General features: G+C 54.2%; 10 protein-coding genes across 10 annotated transcripts; 6 read left to right on the top strand and 4 right to left on the bottom strand.

Annotated features, from left to right (window-relative positions):
- Positions 1-970: 970 nt before the first annotated feature.
- Positions 971-2,542, top strand: BO80DRAFT_427214 (Smr domain-containing protein; the record flags this gene model as incomplete). The annotated part of the gene is made up of 3 exons (XM_025719951.1): positions 971-1,226; positions 1,301-1,551; positions 1,697-2,542. Coding segments are annotated over exons 2-3 (676 nt in total), but the record flags the coding sequence as incomplete, so codon positions are not given.
- On the bottom strand, positions 2,310-4,139 carry BO80DRAFT_427213 (FPP/GGPP synthase family protein). The gene is made up of 2 exons (XM_025719950.1): positions 3,461-4,139; positions 2,310-3,396 (listed from the first exon to the last, which is right to left on the bottom strand). The coding sequence occupies exons 1-2, from the start codon at positions 3,913-3,915 to the stop codon at positions 2,652-2,654; spliced, it is 1,200 nt and encodes a 399-aa protein (XP_025572945.1). The 5' UTR covers positions 3,916-4,139; the 3' UTR covers positions 2,310-2,651.
- A 939-nt stretch (positions 4,140-5,078) lies between these two features.
- On the top strand, positions 5,079-6,041 carry BO80DRAFT_361245 (cell division control protein 14; the record flags this gene model as incomplete). The annotated part of the gene is made up of 2 exons (XM_025716000.1): positions 5,079-5,334; positions 5,407-6,041. 2 exons carry the CDS (start codon positions 5,079-5,081, stop codon positions 6,039-6,041), a joined length of 891 nt encoding a protein of 296 aa, XP_025572944.1.
- A 380-nt stretch (positions 6,042-6,421) lies between these two features.
- Positions 6,422-8,405, bottom strand: BO80DRAFT_495411 (FAD-binding oxidoreductase; the record flags this gene model as incomplete). The annotated part of the gene is made up of 6 exons (XM_025723946.1): positions 6,422-6,782; positions 6,853-7,058; positions 7,131-7,461; positions 7,531-7,621; positions 7,692-8,088; positions 8,185-8,405. 6 exons carry the CDS (start codon positions 8,403-8,405, stop codon positions 6,490-6,492), a joined length of 1,539 nt encoding a protein of 512 aa, XP_025572943.1. The 3' UTR covers positions 6,422-6,489.
- A 321-nt stretch (positions 8,406-8,726) lies between these two features.
- BO80DRAFT_153957 (uncharacterized protein) lies at positions 8,727-10,198 on the top strand. Its single transcript, XM_025713815.1, has 6 exons — positions 8,727-8,935; positions 8,982-9,047; positions 9,098-9,202; positions 9,250-9,628; positions 9,677-9,751; positions 9,796-10,198. The coding sequence occupies exons 1-6, from the start codon at positions 8,822-8,824 to the stop codon at positions 10,131-10,133; spliced, it is 1,077 nt and encodes a 358-aa protein (XP_025572942.1). The 5' UTR covers positions 8,727-8,821; the 3' UTR covers positions 10,134-10,198.
- Positions 10,199-10,601: 403 nt separating this feature from the next.
- On the top strand, positions 10,602-11,750 carry BO80DRAFT_427210 (class I SAM-dependent methyltransferase; the record flags this gene model as incomplete). Its single annotated transcript, XM_025719949.1, has 2 exons — positions 10,602-10,864; positions 10,919-11,750. Coding segments are annotated over exons 1-2 (476 nt in total), but the record flags the coding sequence as incomplete, so codon positions are not given.
- On the bottom strand, positions 11,667-13,034 carry BO80DRAFT_153905 (putative mitochondrial outer membrane protein (Sam35)). Its single transcript, XM_025713814.1, has 3 exons — positions 12,475-13,034; positions 12,174-12,413; positions 11,667-12,120 (listed from the first exon to the last, which is right to left on the bottom strand). The coding sequence occupies exons 1-3, from the start codon at positions 12,730-12,732 to the stop codon at positions 11,725-11,727; spliced, it is 894 nt and encodes a 297-aa protein (XP_025572940.1). The 5' UTR covers positions 12,733-13,034; the 3' UTR covers positions 11,667-11,724.
- Positions 13,035-13,105: 71 nt separating this feature from the next.
- mac1 (putative copper-activated transcription factor GRISEA) lies at positions 13,106-15,507 on the top strand. Its single transcript, XM_025718004.1, has 3 exons — positions 13,106-13,615; positions 13,668-13,828; positions 13,909-15,507. The coding sequence occupies exons 1-3, from the start codon at positions 13,581-13,583 to the stop codon at positions 15,327-15,329; spliced, it is 1,617 nt and encodes a 538-aa protein (XP_025572939.1). The 5' UTR covers positions 13,106-13,580; the 3' UTR covers positions 15,330-15,507.
- Positions 15,508-15,772: 265 nt separating this feature from the next.
- BO80DRAFT_427208 (MICOS complex subunit MIC10) lies at positions 15,773-16,459 on the bottom strand. The gene is made up of 3 exons (XM_025719948.1): positions 16,364-16,459; positions 16,026-16,176; positions 15,773-15,965 (listed from the first exon to the last, which is right to left on the bottom strand). The coding sequence occupies exons 1-3, from the start codon at positions 16,445-16,447 to the stop codon at positions 15,916-15,918; spliced, it is 285 nt and encodes a 94-aa protein (XP_025572938.1). The 5' UTR covers positions 16,448-16,459; the 3' UTR covers positions 15,773-15,915.
- Positions 16,460-16,819: 360 nt separating this feature from the next.
- On the top strand, positions 16,820-21,503 carry BO80DRAFT_466821 (ribosome biogenesis protein URB2; the record flags this gene model as incomplete). Its single annotated transcript, XM_025722805.1, has 3 exons — positions 16,820-16,837; positions 16,914-17,759; positions 17,812-21,503. The coding sequence occupies 3 exons, from the start codon at positions 16,820-16,822 to the stop codon at positions 21,400-21,402; spliced, it is 4,455 nt and encodes a 1,484-aa protein (XP_025572937.1). The 3' UTR covers positions 21,403-21,503.
- Between the last annotated feature and the right edge of the window lie 118 nt (positions 21,504-21,621).

Below are 21,621 nucleotides of genomic sequence, written 5' to 3'. Positions count from 1 at the left end.
TTAGTCGCTTTCTCTCGCGTTCTTTACCGCGCATGCATGATTGTCGTCTCCTTCCTTTCTGCCGTCCTCTGCCTGCCCGCCTTAACCCCTGGCTAGGCTCCTCGTGGCGAGGTGCCAGGCAGGCCTTCTCGGGTCGATGTCAGCGAACAGGGTTATAGATATACATCTCTCCTTTTATGATGATGATGATGATGATGATGATAATCATGATCTGGAGTCCCCGGCCGCTGTCGACCGATAACCTAAAAGGGCAGCTCGGGATTCCCTTATCTATCGCATCTGCGCATGGAGCATGCCAGGCCAGACTATTGACCTGGTTCCCACTCAACCTGGCTTGGTGACCTTAGCGCTGGCACCTTACTGTGATTGTAGACGCTTTCCCGATTCTCAGACAGTCAGTGCTGAGCCGGCGGGTGGATGAGACCGTGACGATGATGACCTTCAGGCTTCAGCACTCAGCCATTATCTATCTACCTGCTGCAGAAGGCAAAGGATTGGCGGAACGCTGCATGCAGAACTCAGCCCTCCGTCGGAACTGGGCTTACGGGCTTAAAATCTCTAGCCCGTCGCATTCGTGATGAGTGGCTGACCGTGCGTCCGGACATCCCGAAGGAAGGGCTGAGGAAGACAGTCAACACTCTACTCAGTACTCTGTCCAAACCCCCATGTGACCAATGTGTCCATGCAGGAGAAGCATGACCATGGAACATTGAAGATGCCCGTGGCCATGGATCTCCAGCCCAGCCCCCTGCGCAATTCCGCCCACGATCCCTGGCCAATCCGATCGCTGCTCCACCGATCCATATCCATCCAGGGCTCCGATCCGCGATCCCAGGGCCAGCCCGTCTTGCCTACGAGACATCCACTTCGCGATCGGCTTCCTTTCAGCCTCGTCGCCCATTGCGATCCTCCCTCCGATTAGAATCGCGCATGATAGACCGCATCATTACGCCCTATTCTTACTGGACCACTGCTACCGCCATCGCTATACCCGCCTACAATCGAGACCCCTGTCTTCAAAATGCACGAGCACGAGCATGAAATGTCCTACATGGGCCCTCGGGGTGGGATATATACCCTGTCTTCACCACAAACCCCAATGAACTAACACCACCCCTCTCGAAGCCTTCAATCACGACCAAAACTCAGACGCAGAGGCCGAATACGACCGTCTCCGCGATCTAGCTCGTCAAGAAGCCAAGCAGCGCAACTCTTGTTTCCAGCGGGTACTTCACCACCACCCTCCTTAAACCAACGACAAAACCGCCTCCAAAAAGCTAACCAACGTCCCAATGACCAGTCTCAAGAAGCCTACTCCAGCGGCGATGGCGCCAGGGCCAAGGAACTTTCTGAACAAGGCAAAGCCCACGGCCGCAAGATGGACGACTACAACAAACAAGCATCGGATTTCATCTTCCGCGAGAACAATGCCAACGGGCGCGTCGCAGCCGACACCATCGATCTGCATGGTCAGTTTGTCGAAGAGGCAGAGGAGATTCTCGAGGAGAGGATCAAATATGCGAAAACGCATGGACAGGACCATCTTCATGTGTAAGTTTCCCAGCCCCTTTTCCTCCCGTCCCCATGGAATAAATCAATCGCACTACTCCTTCCACCACTCCCCACAAAAAGCCCCCAAGATCAACAACTTCAAGAGAAAGACTAATCGTTTATACCGCAATACCAAAATAAACAGCATCGTCGGCAAAGGCAACCACTCCGTCAACCACATCCAGAAAATCAAGCCCCGAGTGGAACAAGTCTGTCAGGAACTCGGCCTCCAGTACGCGACCGAGGAAAACGCAGGCCGGATTTATGTGAACCTTACTGGTGGGCCCGCCGATTTGGCGACCGCCCCGGTGCCCTCGCATCCTCACTACCAGCAACAGCAGCAACACCCGTCGGGCAGCTATGCTCCTCCCCAGCAGCAACAACAGCCCAGCTATGCGCATCCCCATCCGGAGCAGGAGCAGAGTACTTATGCTCACCCTCACTCCCATGCTCACCCGCCGTCGCAGCATGTCCAACAGCAACAGCAGCAATATCCTAGCCAGCAGGCACAGCCGGCGCAGCAACAATATCCCCAGCAGCAGCAGCAGCAGCAGCAACAGGGCGCGAACCAGGACGAGATCGAGCAGGTGGTTAATGCGGTTCTGCCCAAGGTGCTGCGTAAGCTGGAGAAGGCTTGCTGTGTGGTGATGTAATTGGAACGGTATTATGCTTCTGTATCGGGCTTGGGTCAGCTGCGAGGTATCTGGATCTAATACGATTAGATTTGATTGGATTGGTATAAACTAGAGAGGGCAGGGGCTGTGATTGATCGCATTGTTATTCTCGCATTGGCGGATGGATTACATATACCCCGGATAGTTGGAGCATGTTGGATTCGGTTCTGGACGATGTCGAATCGTCCCGTATAAGTTTTCGCGGGCGGGAATTTGTTACAAGTGGGAAAAAGAAAGGAAGAAGGTAGGAAGGAAGGGTTCGTATTGAAATCGCCACGGGTGTGTTGTCTCAGTCCAAGGCATCCAATAGACCAAATGTATCATGTTCAACATTCTTCATAAATACGAGGACTCTCCAATCAACCAACCAACCAGGGATGGCCGGGGTAAGCCCCCAAGTGAGCACTGGCTCCTCATCAATTAGGACTATTGACTACTGTCTCGCAGTGTGGACTCGGTGATCTTGTTGAGAATCGCCCGGACCATGGCGCCGTCATCGGGTCCGTCCGGCTGTTCACCGTCGATGTCTCGGATCAGCGTCAGTGCCTTCTCTCGCAATTCCCGGACTACGTCCCGCGTGTGCGCAAAACTGCCAGTGCTCTCCATGTAACTCACTGCGTACAGCTTGACCTCTTCATCCTTCGTCTTCTGCTTGAGGATGCTGATGAGCTGGTGGTTGCCCGGATTGGAGCGGATACTGTGGATAATGGGGAACGAAAACTTCCCCTCCGTGAGGTCTTCGCAGAGACCTTTGTTCTTCGTGTACGTGGTGTTGGATAGGTTGAGGTAGTCGTCGCAGATCTGGAAGATCAGTCCCATGACGTTGACGAGGCTCACGCAGTCCTTTCCGGAGCTGCTTTCAGCTTGCATCAGCTTCACGGCAAGTCGGAACAGACCCCCAGTTTTGTTCCCGACCATCTCCAGATACTCCTCCTCGCTGGGACAGGTCAGAGTATCCCGCCAGAAAAGATCCATTCCTTGTCCGCGGTGTAGATTCAACAGCTCTTTAACATAGATGTCGATGGCGGTCGGGTTGTTCAGCTTCTGCACCTCCTGCAGAGCCAGGAAATACACGTAATTCGCAGAGTTGATGGTCTGTGCGGTGCCATATATATTATGGGCGACTGGGATTCCGCGTCGCAGGATGGAATTATCTTCGACATCATCGATCCTAGCTCGGGCCCACGGGTTAGGTAGGTGTCCGGACCCATTCAGGGCCTGGCAGAGAAGCTTACAGTAAGGACGCTGTGTGGAGCATGGCCACCACCTTGGTGATGATCTCCAGGCTCTCCGGAGGTACCTTCAACCACACGTCAAAAGCGTTGATGAGCTGCCGCCGTATGTCCTTGCCGGGGTGTTGGAGCATATAGTCATACGGCCCCAACACGATCCGCTCATTCTCCGGAGACCACTGGCCATCTTTGTATTTGGTTCCATCAACGCTGGAGCGATTACGATTGTGTGTACGGGAGTGATTGGTGTTTGTCACGAGCCCATCCTCGCTCGGGCCTGCTGGATCCATGGCCGGGGTCACCATGAGGGTTGGTTCCCCCGGGAGAGCTGCGCCCGCACTGGCAATAGGACTTTCTGGGAGGGAATGCCAACAAGGCCGAAAAATGATCTCAGCGGATGAATTCACGAAAGGTTCTGGAGACATTGCTTGAGCGTTAATGGTTTCAGTGTCCTGCATGTGATCGCTGGGGATCGTCGCGAGCGGAGAAGGGGGGCTCCTCGGAGGGCAGACGATGCTCTGACAGCCAGCCCAGCACGGAAGGGGGAAGAGGTGAGCAAGCCCATCTTACAAGAGTCAATAACGAGGGCGCACTCGCTTTAAGTAGGAGCTGCGCCCCAAGAACGAAGAAGAGGAGAAGAGGTTGATTGCTGGCTGCATAAGGCACCCTGGCACGGTCGCTGCGGGGGGAAAAGCGAGAAGGAAAGGCAAAACAGGAACGTGACGTCGGCTGAGTTCTGGGCGGTATCACATGCGGGTCACCTGACTGGGGGACTTTGGAGAAACTCCCCAACTCAAACTCCGACCGACCTCTGGACTGGTCGCCGTGACACCCATGTGCGTCTGGGTGTGACCAGAGGTACATCTTCGGGTCAGGGAACTCATGCGGCACATGCAAGGGGGGGAGGAGGGGGGGGGGCCGCAAATGCACGCGTTGCACCAGCCTCGAGCAGCAGCCCCGTGCCAGGTCTACTCCGCCCGTCAACATCTTCTTGTTGACTTGTTGACTTGACTGAATGACGGAGTGGGAGAGAGCTCAGTTGCCAACCCAAACCCAAGCCAAGTGACGGCCCGACCAGCCACCCCATTTATGTTGGCCAGAGCGGGATCCGATGGCGTAGCTGAACCCAGGCCCCCCTTGACATCATTAGCTGAATGCTATCGAGGAGATCCTGTTCTTCATGGCGGCGCTGTCGCCCGCTTATTGGAACACGATCGCTGGTCGCCGGGACAACCATCGGGTGTTTTTGTCGGATGTGGGGGAATTCAGTCACTAAGGCTGGCCGTGGCCGAGTCTAAATCGGCGCGATCAGCTTCAGACGATGCCAACAACTATTTCCTCACTAGTTGATCGAGTCCACCGACTATCGCTCACCAATCGCCATCGCCTTTAATTGAGGTCCCCATCTTCCAAGCGCCTGGGCTCAGCCGTCTTCGATTATTTTTCTGGTGCCCTTTAAGTTAAGGTACATATAGATAGTGCCGTATCTCTTGGCCCAGGGTCCTCGCCACTGACAGATCACGGCCGTCTTTTCTTTTTCACCAACTACTAGTGTCCGTCCGTCCCTGCCACTTTTTTGAAACTCATTGTGCTACGGATCACCCTTTTGTCTGTATTACTCATGGAGGCATTGTTGGCACACTCGTTCGATTACCTTTCCTCTTACGAACCAAGCAAAGTTCGCAAAGGATTGCGCCAGGTCGAAGGCCTCCTCGCACAGATTTGTTTATCCAAGTCGAAACGCCCGGCGTCTGACAAACGGAGGTCACTGCTATCCTTTGGGGCTCCGCAACCGGTTCCCAAAACCTTGTCTGAGCTTCGCGATGATCCGGCCTTCAGGGAATTTTTCAAATTACAAGAGGGATTTCAATGGAATGGTAGGTGTCGCCGTCCTGTCTTCGAGATGCTGTACTCGCTACCAGTTCCCAATACTAATGCGCTGCAACCAGTCGCAATGCGTTTGGTGACGTGTCTGGAGCACCTACTAGGGCGGGGGAGTAATGGCACCAACGATCTTCTCATCGTCTCCACCCTCGACCTGATACAAGGCGTGCTCCTCCTCCACCCTCCGTCGCGGACACTGTTTGCCCGCGAGATCTACATGAATCTACTCCTGGACCTCCTCGACCCAATCAATTGCCCCGCCATCCAGTCCGCGACTCTTCTCACCCTAGTCACGGCTCTTCTGGACCACCCCGCCAACACGCGTACGTTCGAGGAACTCGACGGACTCCTGACGGTGACCTCGCTTTTCAAGCAGCGCGCGACGTCGCGCGAAGTCAAACTCAAGCTCGTCGAGTTTTTGTACTTCTACTTGATGCCGGAAACCCCGATGATCCCCACGAGCACGGCCAGTGCGCCTAACACGGCCGTTCTCGGACACCAGCGCAGTCCAAGCAAACTGGCTGCGGCACAGGCATCCCGGAGTGTCAATGTCCCCGGGCCTCACGGCGGCGGCAAGGCACACCGGGATACACGTACGACCGATGAGAAACAGGCGTTGCTCGGACGGTATCTGAACAATGTGGAGGATCTGGTGGAGGACTTGAAAGAAACCGCACCGTTTGGAGCGACAGTTTATTAGCGGTGTTACGAGCGTCAATGGGTTCTGAATCTCTGTTTGTGTTGAGCGTGCATGGATTATGGTATCATGGCTGGGTTATGTCTTTGCTTTATTCCTTGCTTTTCTGGTTTTCCTTGATATCCTCAAGTTTCTTTCCTTTGGTTTTTGTTTCTGTCCCTCACCCGTCTGGTACGGTCACTGCATCCGGAACACGTCTCTTCTGTTTGTCTCATTTCTGTCCACATTCTCTCCATCTGACTCTCGCATCCCTTTGATGTCTCATGTGCCACGTTGCGACTATCGCTAGTTAATGTCCCGCAACCCTGAACGATGCTATGATCAACATTCCGTGCAAGCTGTCCTCCGCAAGCCACATTAACTATCGACATCACTATAGGAACCACAAACTCTATACATTCTATCAACCTCGTATCCATACCTACGTAGTATTACATACACCTCCTGATATTTACCGCTCCAAAGTAGAGCCAACCTTACTCAACAACCACCCCCCATTCTGCAACTCCTGAAAGACCCCCTCGGGATCATACTTCTGAGCCACCTCCTTCAACCTCCGCACATTCTCCTCTCCATAGCTCGCCAACGGATCCTGATCCCGCGCCGCATAGTTCGAGTACTTGTACGGAAGATACACGCCCGTCCGTTTCGCCGCTTCTTCTGCCGCATCCACGATCTTCCGCACCGCTGAGCGCACTCGCTCTTCATCGCGGATGTGGGTCCAGTCTGCGCGGGCGAGGAACCCTGCGAGTTATATTTTATTAGTATGAAATATCTGGGGTATAGATGCAGGGGAAGAAGGGGGTAGGCATACATTGCTGTCCTACGGGCTCCAAACCTAACGGACTTCCACCATTCTTGTGGGTTTGCTGCATAGCAAGCGACGACATCGGTTGGATAACAGTTGTGAGGGCGATTCCTTCCACGTCCTTGAGGGCTTCGGCCTGTTCGGTGTGGGCGCGCTCAATGGCCTCGTAGACTTCGATGTTAGGGCGGCTGGACATGGTGCGGAATTCATGGCTGGGGATTGGGTTAGCATTGACAGTTACTTTACGTGGTGAATTGAATGCATAAAGGGGTTTGGGGGCATACACGGAGGGCTCGGCTTCGTTGACAGATGCGACGGCCTGGACTAGATCATAGACGGTGCGGATGCCCGGGGGCACGAAGCTAGTGAGGTAAGGGATGTCACAGAAGGATTGGAAAATGGGGGGATTTTCGATCGGTGCGCAATAGAAGTAGACCACGAGGATGATGTCGTTGGTGGCGTTGTAGATCAGGGAGGCCTTGTTGTCGGTTTCGATGGCGTCGTGGTATTGCATTAGAGCGGCGCGCAGTTGGGCGGCGGCACTGAGGGGGTAGATGCGGACTTCGGTCCAGATTTGGTTGGGGATGGTGTTCATTTCGATCTTGGTGACGATTCCTGGGATTGAGGTTAGCTAAGGGGTGACGATTGTGGATGGAATCAGTCTGGCGAGGATATAGATCGTACCAAAGTTGGAACCGCCGCCCTTGAGGGCCCAGAAGAGATCGGGGTTTTCGTGGGCATTGGCATTGATGATTTGAGAGTCGGCGAGAACGACCTGTTACTGTTAGAATCCTTCCGTCTTGAAATCAAAATCGGGGATGGAGGAAGGGAGAGAGAAAGGTGACCTCGTAGTTAGAGATGGCCATGGCACCGACGCCATACTGGCTGTTCTGGAAGGAGATGCCGCCGCCCAGCAACAATCCCGGGACGCCCACCGACGGGACTCTTCCTCCTGCCACAGCCACCCCGTGCTCGTCCAGCTGTCGGTACACCTCCAACCATCGCAATCCGACCCCAATGTCAGCCGTCGATTGGTCTTCGGACAGCCGCACCTGGTCGAAGGCGCTGAGGGAGATGACCACGCCGTCCTGATTGCTGGTGAAGCCCGGAATCTGCAAATGGCCCCCACCCCGGATGGAGAACTGGACGTGGAAAAACCGGCACAGCGCGAGGGCGACCGCAACTTGCTGCGCACTCGCGAGGCGCACAATCACGCGAGGCTGAAGCCAGCAATTGGCGGACCTGAGGGAACAACGGCGGTGGTTGGTGAATGCATTTTCCCGGTTGATGCAAGCAACCCAGCAATTGGAATTCTAGAGTCTATCTAGATGGACGTACCAGGGCACTTGACGCTGCGGCTCATAGCCATCGGACCCATGCACTACGGCATCGGGGCCGAACACCAGGGGAAAGGCTGCAGACACATAAGACACTCGTTCCTGGCTTTGTTCGGCCGGGGACAATCTGTCAAATCGCGACAGAAGCGTCTCAATCTGCACCACCTGCTCTTGCTCCAGATGGGAGGCGTTGTTGACGATCGCAGCGACTATTGCAGCCATGGTACTCTATGCACGGGCTATTGATTCAGGCACACTCCAAAAATGAAGCAGGAAAAAGGAAAGAGAAGCAAACATGCCGCCGAAGAGGGTTCTGACACCCTCATTCTAGTGATGGGGACGGTGGATATCCGCTCGGGACGGACAGGACGCTATGTGCGCCGGCGTCTGGACCGATGCCTGCCAGGATTCGCATCCACGCCAATGTATGGCGGCCGGCGATATTAGCGTCTGAAACATGTGGGAGCCACGATTGTTCCGGGCCTAGAGAAGGTAGGCACAATTTGCCTGCATCGCCCTCCGATCCACTCTGCGCCGGGCGAAGAGCCTAGATAGATATTATGGCTCCCCCCAGATGTCTTCTTCCTTCCCGGTGCTTCCTGGGACCACTCTTGCTGGGAATGTGAGAGACAGCCAGGATGGGCGGGTCATTGGCACAACGGGACGATGGAAGCACAACCTCTATGACCATCGCAGTGCGGATCATTGTGCTGGTGCTGGCAATTCCGACAACCCTGGTGTGTCTGCTTCGTGTACGTTTCCCATTATCCCAAACTGACCCTAGCTGAGCGGTGATAGCTGTATCTGCGCAAATTTGTCGTGAGGCAGTTTGGCCTGGACGATTGGCTGGTCTTGGCTGGTCTCGTAAGTGATGTTGCTCGTGAATTGCCTGTGCGACGTGGCTGATGACTTAGATTGGGGTGGATCTGTTCTCTGCGCTGGCGTACATCATCACATACTATGGGTTAGGCCGGCCACTGAAATATGTCCCTAACGACCATCTAGCGGTGTTTCTCACGGTTCGTACATCGAGACTCGGGGCTCTAGGCGAGACTAATTTTTGCAGCTCGAATATGCCTCGCAATGCGCCTACCTAGTCATCGCCGCCACTGTGAAAGCCAGTCTGCTGGTTTTCATCATGCGGCTGTTCCCGACCAACTCCGTCCAAGTCGCCGGGAAAACGCTCCTCGGTATCATCGCGGCCTTCACCCTCTCGGGGACCCTTGCGCTGGTCTTCCAATGTCGCCCCGTCATGGCAGCCTACGATAAGACCATCGGCAATGCCACTTGCTATCCCACAGAGACATCGTATGGAATCCTCCTGATGCAAGGGGTCATAATGTTCGTGCTGGATGTGTCGATTCTGGCGCTTCCCATACGGCCCATCTGGCAGCTGCAGATGCCTGTAAGGAAGCGGCTACTTGTGCTAGGACTGCTCTGTATTGGTAGGTTGAGAAGGCGTTCTATTTGATCGGAAACTAATGATCGTTCAGGCTTCACGGCATGTGTTGCCGCACTGGTGCGGTTCTCGACACTGAAATTTGCCAATGACACCACTAACTTCACCTGTAAGTCTCTGCTCGACCGCCAAGGATCCAAACTAATCGCTCAGACTCGGCTTCCACATCCCTTATCTGGATGGAGATTGAATTCAACCTGGGTCTGATATCGGGATCTCTTCCATCCTTGCGCAAACTGTTTCGCTTTGATCCCCCGAGGTCGAAGAGCTACTCCACAGAAGGGCTATCAAGTCATCAATCGAATTTCGAGCTAAGCCGGAATAGCTGGACGATAGGAGGGATTACAAAGAAAACGGAGATCAAGAGAGTGTATGACTACGATGCGAGCGAGAGCCAGGAGCACATTGCTCCGATTTACGGGCAGGGCGAGTTGACCACGACTACCAAAGCCTATGCGGAGAGCGAGACGAACTCGGCCAACAACGTCTGAAGTTTTGTTTAGTAGTGATTCTGCTGCACAGCGAACACTCCCGGGCTTACTGGTCAGCATAGATTTATCTAATAGCAGAGCGAACCAGTTTAATTCCATCACATGCTAGTATCGGTTGATGGAAAAATCACTATAAAATCGGGCGAAACCCTATTGACCCCAAGTCTAGCCCCGACCTATGCTGAGGCAAGCAAAAAACGAGGACAAGTTCGATGACAATCAACCAAAGAGCCGACACCCCTAGAATCATACCATCCCTACTACACTTCTAATCTCCTCAGTCCACGATAACGTGATAAATTAAACCCCCTAGCTAGTATTAGTAGCAGTGTATGACTCACAGCAAGTGTCATGCATGCACACCCTATACTCCGCTCCTCCTCCGTTCGTACTAGTGTGACCCGATAGGCTTTCTTAGATTAATGGTAGTATAAGATTGGCAACGATCCCCTCGTATCTATACCCGCGTTTCCAGATCACTCTTCTATCTCCTGCGGTGGTACTTATACTCTCACTCCGAGTCCAACTCGAGGCAAATACTATAAACAGAATAACGTCTTCTCTGTTGTTGTCCCTAATCTACATACAACCGCCTCCTCCGTCGTTAAACCCAATCATCTCATTCAAGACCCCTCACTATGACCCAGGATCATAGTCCTACCAAACTAGGATCGAAGAATGGCCGCGTCCAGTACATGGAAACCATAGACGCATACGATAAATGGGCTACAGTAGCGACTCCCCACCCCACCTCATGACACCCCACTAATTAGAAAAACCCCCAGGTCTACGACAAAGACAACAATTTCTTGCAAGCCCTCGACAGCCTGGAAATGCAGACTTTACTCCCATATTTCCTCGACCTCCTTCCCCTCCCCACTTCATCTTTTCCCGATCACCCCAAAGTGATTGACCTCGGCTGCGGCACCGCCCGAAACACCCTTCTTCTTGCCCAGCTAGCGTCCCCCGGGACGGAGATCATCGGGCTGGATGCGTCGTCGGGGATGTTAGCGGTCGCGCGGGAAGCGATTCAGGGGATCCCGCGGGTGTCGTTGGGGATGTTTGATCTGCTGCAGGAGCCGATGACTGTGCCGGGGGAGAGTGTTGGGGCGGCGGGGGTGATTTCGACGTTGGTGCTGGAACATGTGCCGCTGAGGAGGTTTTTTGAGGCCGTGTGGGAGATGCTGAGGCCGGGTGGGTGTTTGTTGGTTACAAATATGCATGAGGATATGGGACAGATCAGTCAGGCGGGGTTTGTGGATGTGAAGACTGGGGTGAAGATTCGGCCGGTGAGTTATAGGCATAGCATTGGGGAGGTGGTGAGGGTTGCGGAGGAGGTTGGGCTGAGGGTTGAGGGGGAGGTGAGGGAGAGGATGGTGGATGAGGGTTTGGCGGAGGTATTGGGGGTTAGGGCGAAGAAGTGGATTGGTGTAGTGGTGTGGTTTGGGGTTTGCTTTAGAAAGGGAGATGAGTGAGTATTGAGGGTGAGTGAACGGTATTGCTGGTGGAAGCCAGTTCCGATCTAGATGATGGTGGATTAACACATGTTGTTATTGTACAGGACTGAGATGTTTCTTATGGTTCCATCCGTCTAGAAAAATTTCAGTAGTCTCTCGCGATGTTGTACAAGATTCTCGTGTTGTCGCAGTAGTTGTCCCAGCCGGTTTCGTCGCCAGCCGAGCTTTTCGTCCAAGATCAGGTGTGTGTATGCAAAGACGCTGGCGTCGAATAGACCAGGGTTCGGTCGGTTGAAGAAGTGAAGGTTGTCACCAAGAAGTGTCGATAGTGCCTCAAAGGCATCGCTGGCCTCGGCCTCCAGAGCACCCACGTCGATATAGGACGATGTTTTCAGGATCTCTGTTCGGGCAGCTTGCTGGAGTTGCATTGCAAGGGCAGTCCGTACGGCGGAATTGTTACTCGACGGGTCCACATATAATGGCTTCGCAACGGCTGCGAACTCTTCCGGGTCTAGATAGAGGGTATATAACTACCGGTCCGTCAGTATCGGCAGGTCTATCGCAAGTTCAATCTGTGACGCACCCAAGCATTTCTTATCCGGTGATCCAGCAACGACGCATAAACCTCAAATCGCAGATCCAATTGTTGCTCCTCCTCGCAATGGACTTGTTCAATGGCCCACTTCTGCAGTTTACTGGAGGGAATTGGGGTGTTGTTGTTGACGGGGTGGGCGGGGATGAGGAAAGGAAGGGCGCCAGACGGAGACGCATGGTTGTTGGAGGGAATCACGTCGAAGTCGATCCCCACAAACCGCAAATATGCCTGAATTGAAGGAGGCGCTCGATTAGCGACATAGGAATTGACAGAATGCTGAAATACATACCTGCCACTTGAGACACTGAGGGTTGAACGACGGTCTGCCATGCCTGGCACCTGCGGCATCGGTAAAGACGTACAGCCGATTGCCCCGTCTGTCCGACCATGCGCTGTGTGGAAGATCATTGGAGGGATAGGTGACGAGAGGAAAGCGGTCGAAGATGCGCTTGACCGGTGCAGGGACGGAGAAGAAGTCTCGAGCGCGCGACGCCGTGCTCACATTGTCCGGGGTCTGGCCGGGAGAATCACGGCGTTCGGGGGTCATTGGAAGAGCGTAGGGAGCAAAGGATCGCGGTCGACAAGAGCGGAAGAGTTGAAGGTCAGTATCGGGGGTGTGAGGAATTGGTGACGGGGCTGACTAGACAACCGAGGTAGACGTAGGTACAATGGACCAAGCAGCGAGGCAGTGGTTCAGATTGAATCTCGCATAGTCCGAGTCCAGCTCAAAAGCCTCGCCTGGCTTGTTATTCGTCGGTCGATAATCTCCGGCGCCAAGCCCGCCGTGTTGGAGAGCCTCAGGTAGAAAGGCACCCAGGCACCCATGCCCGGACTGCCTGAGGTTTGAGGGTTTGATTGTGTTGTCCTTATCGGCTTATCGGTTCTCGAAGATTTGCTCCGCCGTTCGGACTTCGGCCTCCACGATCCTCATCTCCCCACTGCATTCGCTTGACCTCCCCTTCAATCACCCGCGGGGTTGCCCTTCCTTCCTGCAGCATTACGAACAGCTGTCCCTCGGTAATTCCCATCTCCCCTCCCCACGCCTCCCCTCCGCCTCTCATTTGCAACGGGTGGCTTCGCGCTCTGTCAATTCCGTCACTGTTCCGACCGTCCCACTCCCTTTGTTGATTATCCTTCCCGGAGCCTGGTCCACCATCGCTTGCTTGTTGAAGAACGAGAGATTCTTGTAGTAGACTCGATCCTCAATTCTCATGGTCAAAACCCCAAGGTTCTTGCGATCGCCTGAGCTCCTAGCAAAACCCGTCCGCGGCCGTGGTACGATCAGACCTTCGGGTGGGGTAAGGCTATTGCGCACTTATCTTACCTGAAGTCTCAGGCCGTCCATCTGGCTCAGTGCTCGACAGTCTCGGCTGATGCTACTTTGAGCTCGCCACTATGCCTCTTGACGAAGACGGCGCCAAATGGTCATGGTATGGATCCCCGCCAGTCAAGAGACACTCTTGCTAATTAGTCTCCGATCAGCGAACCATGCATCCGTGGCCATCGGTCCTCAAAATGTCAGCATTTCGACAGGATGATGATGAAGGTCCCCAAGGCTGGACGCCCGCTAGCTAAATGCCCCCACCCAAAAGGGACATGCAGCTGTCAGAAACTGTATGCATTCATGATTCGCATTCCCAAAGGTCGGTAGTTGCGCCATCTTCATCTGTTCTTATGCGTTGCAATCGCGTAATGGATGACTGACATTGACCGTCTCGTTCAGGTTCCACTTGCTTGTGTAGACCAGTTTACCAAGTGCCCGCCGATGCCGCGGAATCAGCCTCGACTACACCAATTCCTGCTGCTCCGATGCTGTCAGCTGTTCCCAACAAGGTCCAGAAACCCGTCAAACGACAGATCAAGACAGCCCCAGAGAATCTCACCAAAGCCCTAAACTCCATACCAGAATTTAGGAAACAGCACCTGGAGACTGGGGTCCCAAACCAACCTCCTCCTTATGCGGCCCAGAAGCTTTTGAGCGACCCATACGATACTGTAAATCAAGTTTCAAAATCTTCGCACAATTCTTCGCACCAAGCCAGCGAAATTAAGACACTGCAGGGTAGCAGCTGTTGCTCTCGCAAACCCCAGCAACCCGCGCCGACACCAGCTCCCCAGGTCCAACGTTCTTGTTGTGGAAAGCCCAAACCGCCCGCAAATGTTGAAAATGTCGAGAATGAAGGCCCCGTATTCAGCAGCTCCGATTACTTCAATTCGTCGGTCTTCGACAATGGTGAGAGGATTTACACGAGTCCTATCCCTCAGGTATCGACATGGCAAGATTTCCAGGCAGCGAAGCAAAGCCAGTACATGCAACCTTTCTCATTACCAGTGTCTGAGCCTGGATATATTTCTATGCCCGACCCTGTTACGCATATCACTTCCAAGCCCTTGGCCTATCCACATCAACAACATTTAGAAAATTATGGATCCTTCCAAGATTCGACTACGCAGCCACTCTCGGAATGTGCGCAGAATGCCGCTTCGGGTCCAGCAAATACTCAGAGCGTTGCCGAAGCCGAAGCCACCCATGACTGCAGCTGTGGCGACGGCTGCCAGTGCCTGGGCTGTGCATCTCACCCTTTTAATAACACTACTAGGCAGCATGTTCGAGAGATGGGACTCCTGGTGTCTTTGAACGGCGGCGAGCAGAGTCTGGATCGGCTAAACTCCCATATAAGCTCCCCTCTGCAGGGGCAGCTCACAGACTTCGCTTCATTACAATACCCATACTCGAACTTTGAACATTCGACTGGGGATAGCGCTCAGCCTATTGCAATGCATGCCTATTCCCAACAAAGCACAAACGCTAGCCACGCGAATAGCGGCTATTCCTCCCCGCCAGCGGAATACCTCGGGCAGCAACTGATGGAGCCTTCGGAGTATTATACTCTAGAATATCCCGTGGGACTGCCCAGTGCGTGTGCTGATACAACTGGAAGTTGCCAGTGCGGGAATGACTGTACCTGCGTTGGTTGTCTCACCCACAGCGGGCACAATGGCATTGCTCTTGAGCCCACCATGTCCGACGCCGACTGGGCCAACATGGACGCTCCGACTTTCTCAATGGAAGCTGCGGGTGCCAACACGTCCCAGATGCCTGCGCTCAATCACTTCATGGCTTACACGAACTCCATGCTCTAAAACCTTGTCCCTTGCATAATCCGTTCGCGACCCTTCTTTTTTCTGTCTTCGCTAGCATCTCGTGCGCACTCGGATGACTGACGATTTTTCATGATACCCCTCTCACATAGATGCTGGATGATAGAGTACATAAAGCCCTTCCATGTTGTCTACAGTTATATGAGTACTTTTACTTCGCTACAGTTTCCTGGTGACTTGTAGCGCATCGCGGCAAGCTATGCGAGCTCTTGACCTCTCGTGTGCCCGCTTGTTCTATGTTTGGTAGACACAACTTCTGTAGCAACCATCGCAGGGAAGAAAACACCCTTATGCCACTCGCCGCGAGTTGAAGGCAATGAGCAAAAAGACCAGGCATCGGACGGCATGATCGCGTGATCGTCGAGGCTGTCCTGGATTCCCGCAGATAGCTACTATGCGAGCAACGTTACGGATTTCCAACCAGGTAGAAAAGATAGCACGACGATGGATTGAATGCTAAAGTAGGAAAGTCTAGAAGACCCTTCTAAACGGTGGGGCAGGTGTCTCGATATAGCTCGTGCCCGTCCCAGCTATACAGGTATCATACAGAATTGGATGCTGAGCGGCTCTACCGACGCAGGGCATCTCTGAGGGGGGAATCACCCCGACGGAAGGAAGCTGGAGCATATTAGCCACATCCACTTCACCTGGGTTCATTATTTCATGAAGTCAACGTACCATCAGCTTCTTCCCAGGCACGTCCGGCACCGAAGCCGAGACCAACCCAGGCGGGCCAAGCCCTACGCTTGAAGAGGAGCACAGAGAAGACGACACCGAAAGAGAGACCGAGAGAGGAGCGGATGATCAGGGAGGAGATGGCGCGATCCCACTGTGATAGGAAGTTCCGCATTAGCCCGAGCACGACACTTTCTCATGGCATATGTATATCCCGCAGTGCAACTCGCAGGATGAAATTCGAGGGCGGCGGTTTGGAAGCTCCTCGAGGGACGAATCACGCAGACCACTCAGCGTCCCGAGGGGACACGCGACACAGGAGATGTGCAGATGGTAGGTACCTTTTCGTTCAGCAGGGCCTCGCTGACGGGCTTGGTGGAGCGAGGGACCGGGGCGACCGGCTGGGATTCGTTGGAGTCGGCCATTGCGATAGGGCTAAATGTCCGGGGGTCAATTTGGGAGAGCGGAACGGCGTCAATTGCACCGATAGGGACCGACTGACCTTCAACAACAGACAGAGGGGAGGTGCAGAGGAAAGGCGAAGAGAACTGGGAGGAGATTCGATGGGAACGATCGGGTGCAACGTTCGAGCTCTGCTTCGGGCGGGCTAAAGGCGGTCGGAAAAACTAGGCTGGGCACTCTCCGCTTTCTGGCGTCAGTCTCAACTTTTTCTTGATCCTCCTGGCCGCCCCCCGCAGAACGTTAACACACCCTGCGGACTATGGTCGCTTCGTGTTGACGCGGTGGCACCGAGGAACTAGGGGATCCGGTACTACAATCTGACTCGTCTTTCCGAGATGCCTTCAGTCGCGGAGGTGTGTGGTAGCCCCCCTCGGTGCATCCAAGTATCCAACCTGGTGTTCGGCTAACCTGCTGGGATCTTCTATACAGCGCCCGCGTTCGTCGCAAGAGGCTCTGCTCCGCCTCGAGAAAGGCACCGCTTCCCCGACCACCCAGCTGGACGAGGCTGCCCAGATCATCGGCTTGGATCTGGCCCTGTGTGCGAGCCACCCCGAGATCAATCGAACCCCTCACGTCCAGAACAATGCCGCGCCCAAGGAAGAATGGGTCCTCCGATGGTTGTTGAAGAAACTGCGGGCGGGCAAGAATTATCGCGTCGACTCGACCTCTTTCCTCCTACTCCGCCAGTTGATCGACCTGATCCCGCCAAAGACCCTGGCTACGACCCTCAAGGACCAGAAGTTCCTCGCCATTTTCAACCAGGCCATCGCCGATTTGGAGGACGATGTCTTCACTGCGTTGAAGACTGGGACGACCGACCTGCTGCCCTCGGATTCGGATTCGAGTCACACCTTGAGCGACTCACCCCACCGCAATGGCGACTACGATAAAAAGGGAACGAAGAGGAAGAGGGCTGGCGACGACGAGGCGGACGCCATGGATATCGATGACCAGCCACGGACCCCGATCTCGTGTTTCTTGGCTTTCATCCGCGCGTTGGATTGTCTGTACAGCTTGGTCATGCTGGCGAATCGGACCCTGGGTGTTGACGAAGTTGCAAGCTCTCACCTGAAGCATGCTCTCAAGGGCGAGCCCGAGTCAAACGCTGTCACGCTACAGAAATCATTTCGACTAGCAGCCGTCATTACGACCCAGTTCTCCCACGCGCGCAAGACTACGGACCTACAGCATCTCCTGTACGTGTTTCCCGCCGTCCTAGAGCTGTGGGAGTTGAGATCTTCTCGTCGGGACGACTCGGATAAAGGACTGAGCAATGTAAGTTTGGGAAAATGCCTGTTGGGTAATCGTCAGGCTAACAGTGGGGCAGGATTGTTTTGCGAAGCATTGTTTTCAGAGTGCACTGAGACTTCAAGTCTGTGTTCGCGCTATCCGACTCGACACCGATGAGAGGGCACACGTATTGCATGGAGTGGAGCGCTTGATCGCCCTGCATGTGGTGCTTCCAGCCCGTGGAGGATTCTATGAGCGAGGTGGTGCGGGTATCGACTATTCAGCCAGTGAGCCGGACTGGGCTCCCGTCAAGCCGATTTCTGATGCGCTCAGACCTATCCTTTGCGGAGTCGAGTGTCCCGCCGAGACTGCTGAGGATGCCAGTATCCAGAAGAAAATCATGTGGAAGACAGCGGAGCTTCTACCTGAATTTTTCGATATAGCCGTCCGCTCGGTTCCGAGGGATACCTTCCGGAGGCAGACTCACGAGGCTCCGTGGTTGGAGACTTTGTTCGTCGCTATCGCGGAGCTGGCGTTTTCGATCGTCAAGTCCCAAAACACAACCTCTCACCTTCCTGAATTTGTTGGCATTCTGGAGCGCCTCTTCCGCGTGATTCTCGTCCGCAACGTGCAGCTGTCTCTGCATACATTGCTCACTCACGCTTCCTACACTGGTCTCCTCAAGGATGGCTTATCGCAGGTTGAGTGGAGCCTTACGGCGCTGCTTGTTGAGCTTGGCGTTGACATTTTCCTCCCGAATTCGGGGCTAAATGACTCGACGAAGTTGTTGAAAGCTTTGCTAGAGAAGATCCTCTCCCATTGGCGCAGCGGCAAGTCTCAGAGTGACGGCAGCTACGAGACTATAAAGAAAGGCATTGTGATCCCCTTGCTGCGCGGGTTCGTGGCTGCTCGAGACCTACCCACCTTCATGCAGTTCTGGTACGAACAACTCATCGAGGTCGAAGAGGCGCGGTCACAGGATAAGACTTTGAAATCTTTCATCGTGTGGGAAGACGACGACGTCTGCAACGCGTATGGCGATATCATGCGAAACCCCCTCACTCATGCCCATGCCGCTGCACAGCTTCAGGCAGCTACTGTAGAGATTAGAGGTGAAGATGGCAAAATCTCCAACACCCCCGGCGCATATGCGCAGTTTGTGATCCTGGAGTCTGGGTTCAGAAACCGTGATTTGAGCTTTGAGGATAAAAACGAGGCTCTCAGCTCCATCATCAAGACCGCAGCATCGACGTTGTCATTGAAGCAGACGTTGCATTGGCGATGGCGGCTGTGGCGGCTTGCTCGGAATCTCCTGGAGAACAATGTTCAGTCCACTGACAATGATCTCGGCGCTGCGATTATGAGCCTCGTGGACACAAGCGCGGCGACCATCCGACGTCATCACAAGGACCGGTTGCAAAAGCCTTGGGCGCCTTTGGAATGTTTCGAGGCATATCAATTCACCCTTGCTGCTGTTAAAGGATCCCTGAACAATGATCAGTTTAAATCACTCACGAGTCAGATCACCGAGCTGGTTGAGTCTATCTCCAGTAAGGATGCTGTGGATTCGATCGCATCCCCTTGGAATGGGCGCATCGAGACGTTGAACACGCCGGAAACCCTCGCCTTGGCCTACTTCTTGACTCTTGTTAGAAGCCCGGACATTTGGGCTCGAGTCGAGCCGGAAACCAGGCGCTCTTTGTTCGGCCATATCCTGTCTTTGGCGACATCTCAGTACAAATCATCCCCATCGGCTCTGGAGACCGTTAGCCCTGAACTTCGATTCCTCCAAGCCTGGGCTAGCGTGGTCTGTCACGAATATCTTCTCAACGCCCCGGCCATTACTTCTGACTTGATTACTGTGCTCGCTAGCCGAGTCAAGGAGGACATCTTGAATCGCAAACTCTTCGTTGAGAGTCTGCAGAGAATTCCTGCCCCGCTTATCATGCGCCGCCAGAGAGCGGTCCTGCTGGACCTGTTGCAGGAGGTTATCGTGCAGGAAGACAGCACACCCGAAGTCACTGTGGGGATGCTGTCGTTAATGGCGAAATTGGCTGACATGCCCAAATGTACAGCGGCCGTGACCAGCAATTGGGAGCCGATCTGGACAGTCGCCAAGGCCGTCACTCTGCAGGGTAACGACATTGATCTTCAGATCATGAAAGCATTCCGCAATCTGCACCGAGCAGTCATAGCCAAGCTACTCGTGCTGTCTGACGAAGAACGGCACAAGCTATTCAAGAAGATGTATCGCAAGGTCACATCGAAGGCGTCCAAGCTGCAGACCATCGACAGGGATTCCATGGACTGCTTCTATCTGAGAATCTCTTTGTCTCAACTTTGGCACCACCGCCAGCAGCTTGCCAGTGTTTTTGACGAGACGGACCTTGCTGCTTGCCGGCAGAAAGTATTCGACCTCGTGGTGGTGGAGGTGAAGTCCGTCAAGGATCAATGCAAGAGACAGCAACTAGAAGAGACGATCACCCTTATCAAGATCATAGATGCGCTGGAAGACTTTGAGGACTTGGCTACGGATCATGCCGAGGTCGAGAAATTCCTGTCGAAGATTGAAAGCTATGTGGAGAAATCGGCCGACTCGGACCCTTCGCTGAGCAGACTCATTCGACGTCGTGTCCTGGCCGGACGGGGCTCCGAAAAGAGCATCACCCAGCCTGTGATACAATGTGCCGAGGCTCTTCCTTTGCAACACATGTATAGCGAGGAACAGCGACTGTTTATCCGGTCTACCAGCGCAAGGTTCCAGTCCATGTCAATTGAGGAGCTGACCCGAGTGATTGAAGATGTCCGGGCGTTAGGCTTTGTTGGAGAGAACGCGGAGTACCACTTACTTATTGCCGGTCTAGCCATTGCCTCATTGCCTCCGATTGAAGACAAAGAATGCCATACAGCCCAAGAGCTGTCGTTGGTTTGCACAGCCGTGACCGAATCGCTCCCCCGCAACAAATCCATCGAGCAGTTTACTCTTGCCTCTGAGTGCTTGGATATCCTGCTCCGCAACTTCACGCGCTGTATTACGCAGTGGAATGTCGACAACCTGCTGGCATCCATTGCAGTCTGCGCTTCGAAATCCGGACCCTGTATCGACCCCGAATTTTCCGGGACCGTCTATATCCGTCTCTGCCGGCTGATGGGTGTCCTCCTGGGACTCCACCGTCAGAAGCTTGGAGGCCGGTTCCATCTCATCCTCCCCGTTATCGAGCGCCTGCTGGACTGCTTGTTCGCTCGTTCCAAGAAGCGCAGTCGATCCATGCTCCACGAAAAGAAACTAGGCCAACACCCCTACTGGCTCGCCCCCCTGCAGGCGTCGCACGCCGTTCACTTTACCCGTCTCCTCACGTCCCTCTGCGACCCGACCGTATCCGCCGTGTCGAGACCGGCGCAGTCGGCGGGTGGCTTTGAGGGGTTGACCGATCAGACCAAGAAAGCCAAGCGTATTGCCGGACAGTACCTCCAGTACTTGATCATGGAGTACACGCAGAGCTCTCTGCGCGGAACTCTGGCGCCCGAGGTGAAGGCCGCCATTCTTCCGGGTCTCTATGCGGTCCTGGATGTCATGTCGCGCGAGACCATGCGCGCCATGAATGCGGGTCTGGATGTGTCTGGGCGGGCCGTGTTCAAGGCGCTGTACGACGACTATGTGAAGTTTGGCAAGTGGAACAAGGGCTAAGTGATGGCCTGGGGGAGGCAGTTCGCATGGATGTACACTTCTTCTGTACCTAGTTATTTGCATTGGTTGGCCTGGAATTGAATGACTGTATAATATATCCCTTAGACTCCAATTCAACGGTGCCCGCACCAACCCACATGATTTCCGGACTACTAGTGCCAAGGGGTGTCAGACTGTCAGCACTAAATTGGCCAGGAGACACATCGGATGGCCGGTTTC

The sequence above is a fragment of the Aspergillus ibericus genome, assembly GCF_003184845.1.
Source record: "Aspergillus ibericus CBS 121593 unplaced genomic scaffold BO80scaffold_34, whole genome shotgun sequence".
NCBI lineage: Eukaryota > Fungi > Ascomycota > Eurotiomycetes > Eurotiales > Aspergillaceae > Aspergillus > Aspergillus ibericus.
Note: the sequence above shows the minus strand (reverse complement) of the source record. Positions and strands in the feature narration are given on the sequence as shown.

Coding starts and splice junctions, on each gene's coding strand:
- BO80DRAFT_427213 (XM_025719950.1), bottom strand. CDS start 3,915: ATGCAGGACACTGAAACCATTAACGCTCAAGCAATGTCTCCAGAACCT. Junction 3,397..3,460: donor CTCCACACAGCGTCCTTACT/GTAAGCTTCTCT, acceptor GGCCCGAGCTAG/GATCGATGATGTCGAAGATA.
- BO80DRAFT_153957 (XM_025713815.1), top strand. CDS start 8,822: ATGGGCGGGTCATTGGCACAACGGGACGATGGAAGCACAACCTCTATG. Junction 9,629..9,676: donor GCTAGGACTGCTCTGTATTG/GTAGGTTGAGAA, acceptor ATGATCGTTCAG/GCTTCACGGCATGTGTTGCC. Junction 9,752..9,795: donor TGACACCACTAACTTCACCT/GTAAGTCTCTGC, acceptor CTAATCGCTCAG/ACTCGGCTTCCACATCCCTT.
- BO80DRAFT_153905 (XM_025713814.1), bottom strand. CDS start 12,732: ATGACCCCCGAACGCCGTGATTCTCCCGGCCAGACCCCGGACAATGTG. Junction 12,414..12,474: donor CTCAGTGTCTCAAGTGGCAG/GTATGTATTTCA, acceptor CCTTCAATTCAG/GCATATTTGCGGTTTGTGGG. Junction 12,121..12,173: donor ACCGGATAAGAAATGCTTGG/GTGCGTCACAGA, acceptor ACGGACCGGTAG/TTATATACCCTCTATCTAGA.
- mac1 (XM_025718004.1), top strand. CDS start 13,581: ATGCCTCTTGACGAAGACGGCGCCAAATGGTCATG. Junction 13,616..13,667: donor GACGGCGCCAAATGGTCATG/GTATGGATCCCC, acceptor GTCTCCGATCAG/CGAACCATGCATCCGTGGCC. Junction 13,829..13,908: donor CATGATTCGCATTCCCAAAG/GTCGGTAGTTGC, acceptor CGTCTCGTTCAG/GTTCCACTTGCTTGTGTAGA.
- BO80DRAFT_427208 (XM_025719948.1), bottom strand. CDS start 16,447: ATGGCCGACTCCAACGAATCCCAGCCGGTCGCCCCGGTCCCTCGCTCC. Junction 16,177..16,363: donor AGGCCCTGCTGAACGAAAAG/GTACCTACCATC, acceptor TTCCTATCACAG/TGGGATCGCGCCATCTCCTC. Junction 15,966..16,025: donor TGCCTGGGAAGAAGCTGATG/GTACGTTGACTT, acceptor AATATGCTCCAG/CTTCCTTCCGTCGGGGTGAT.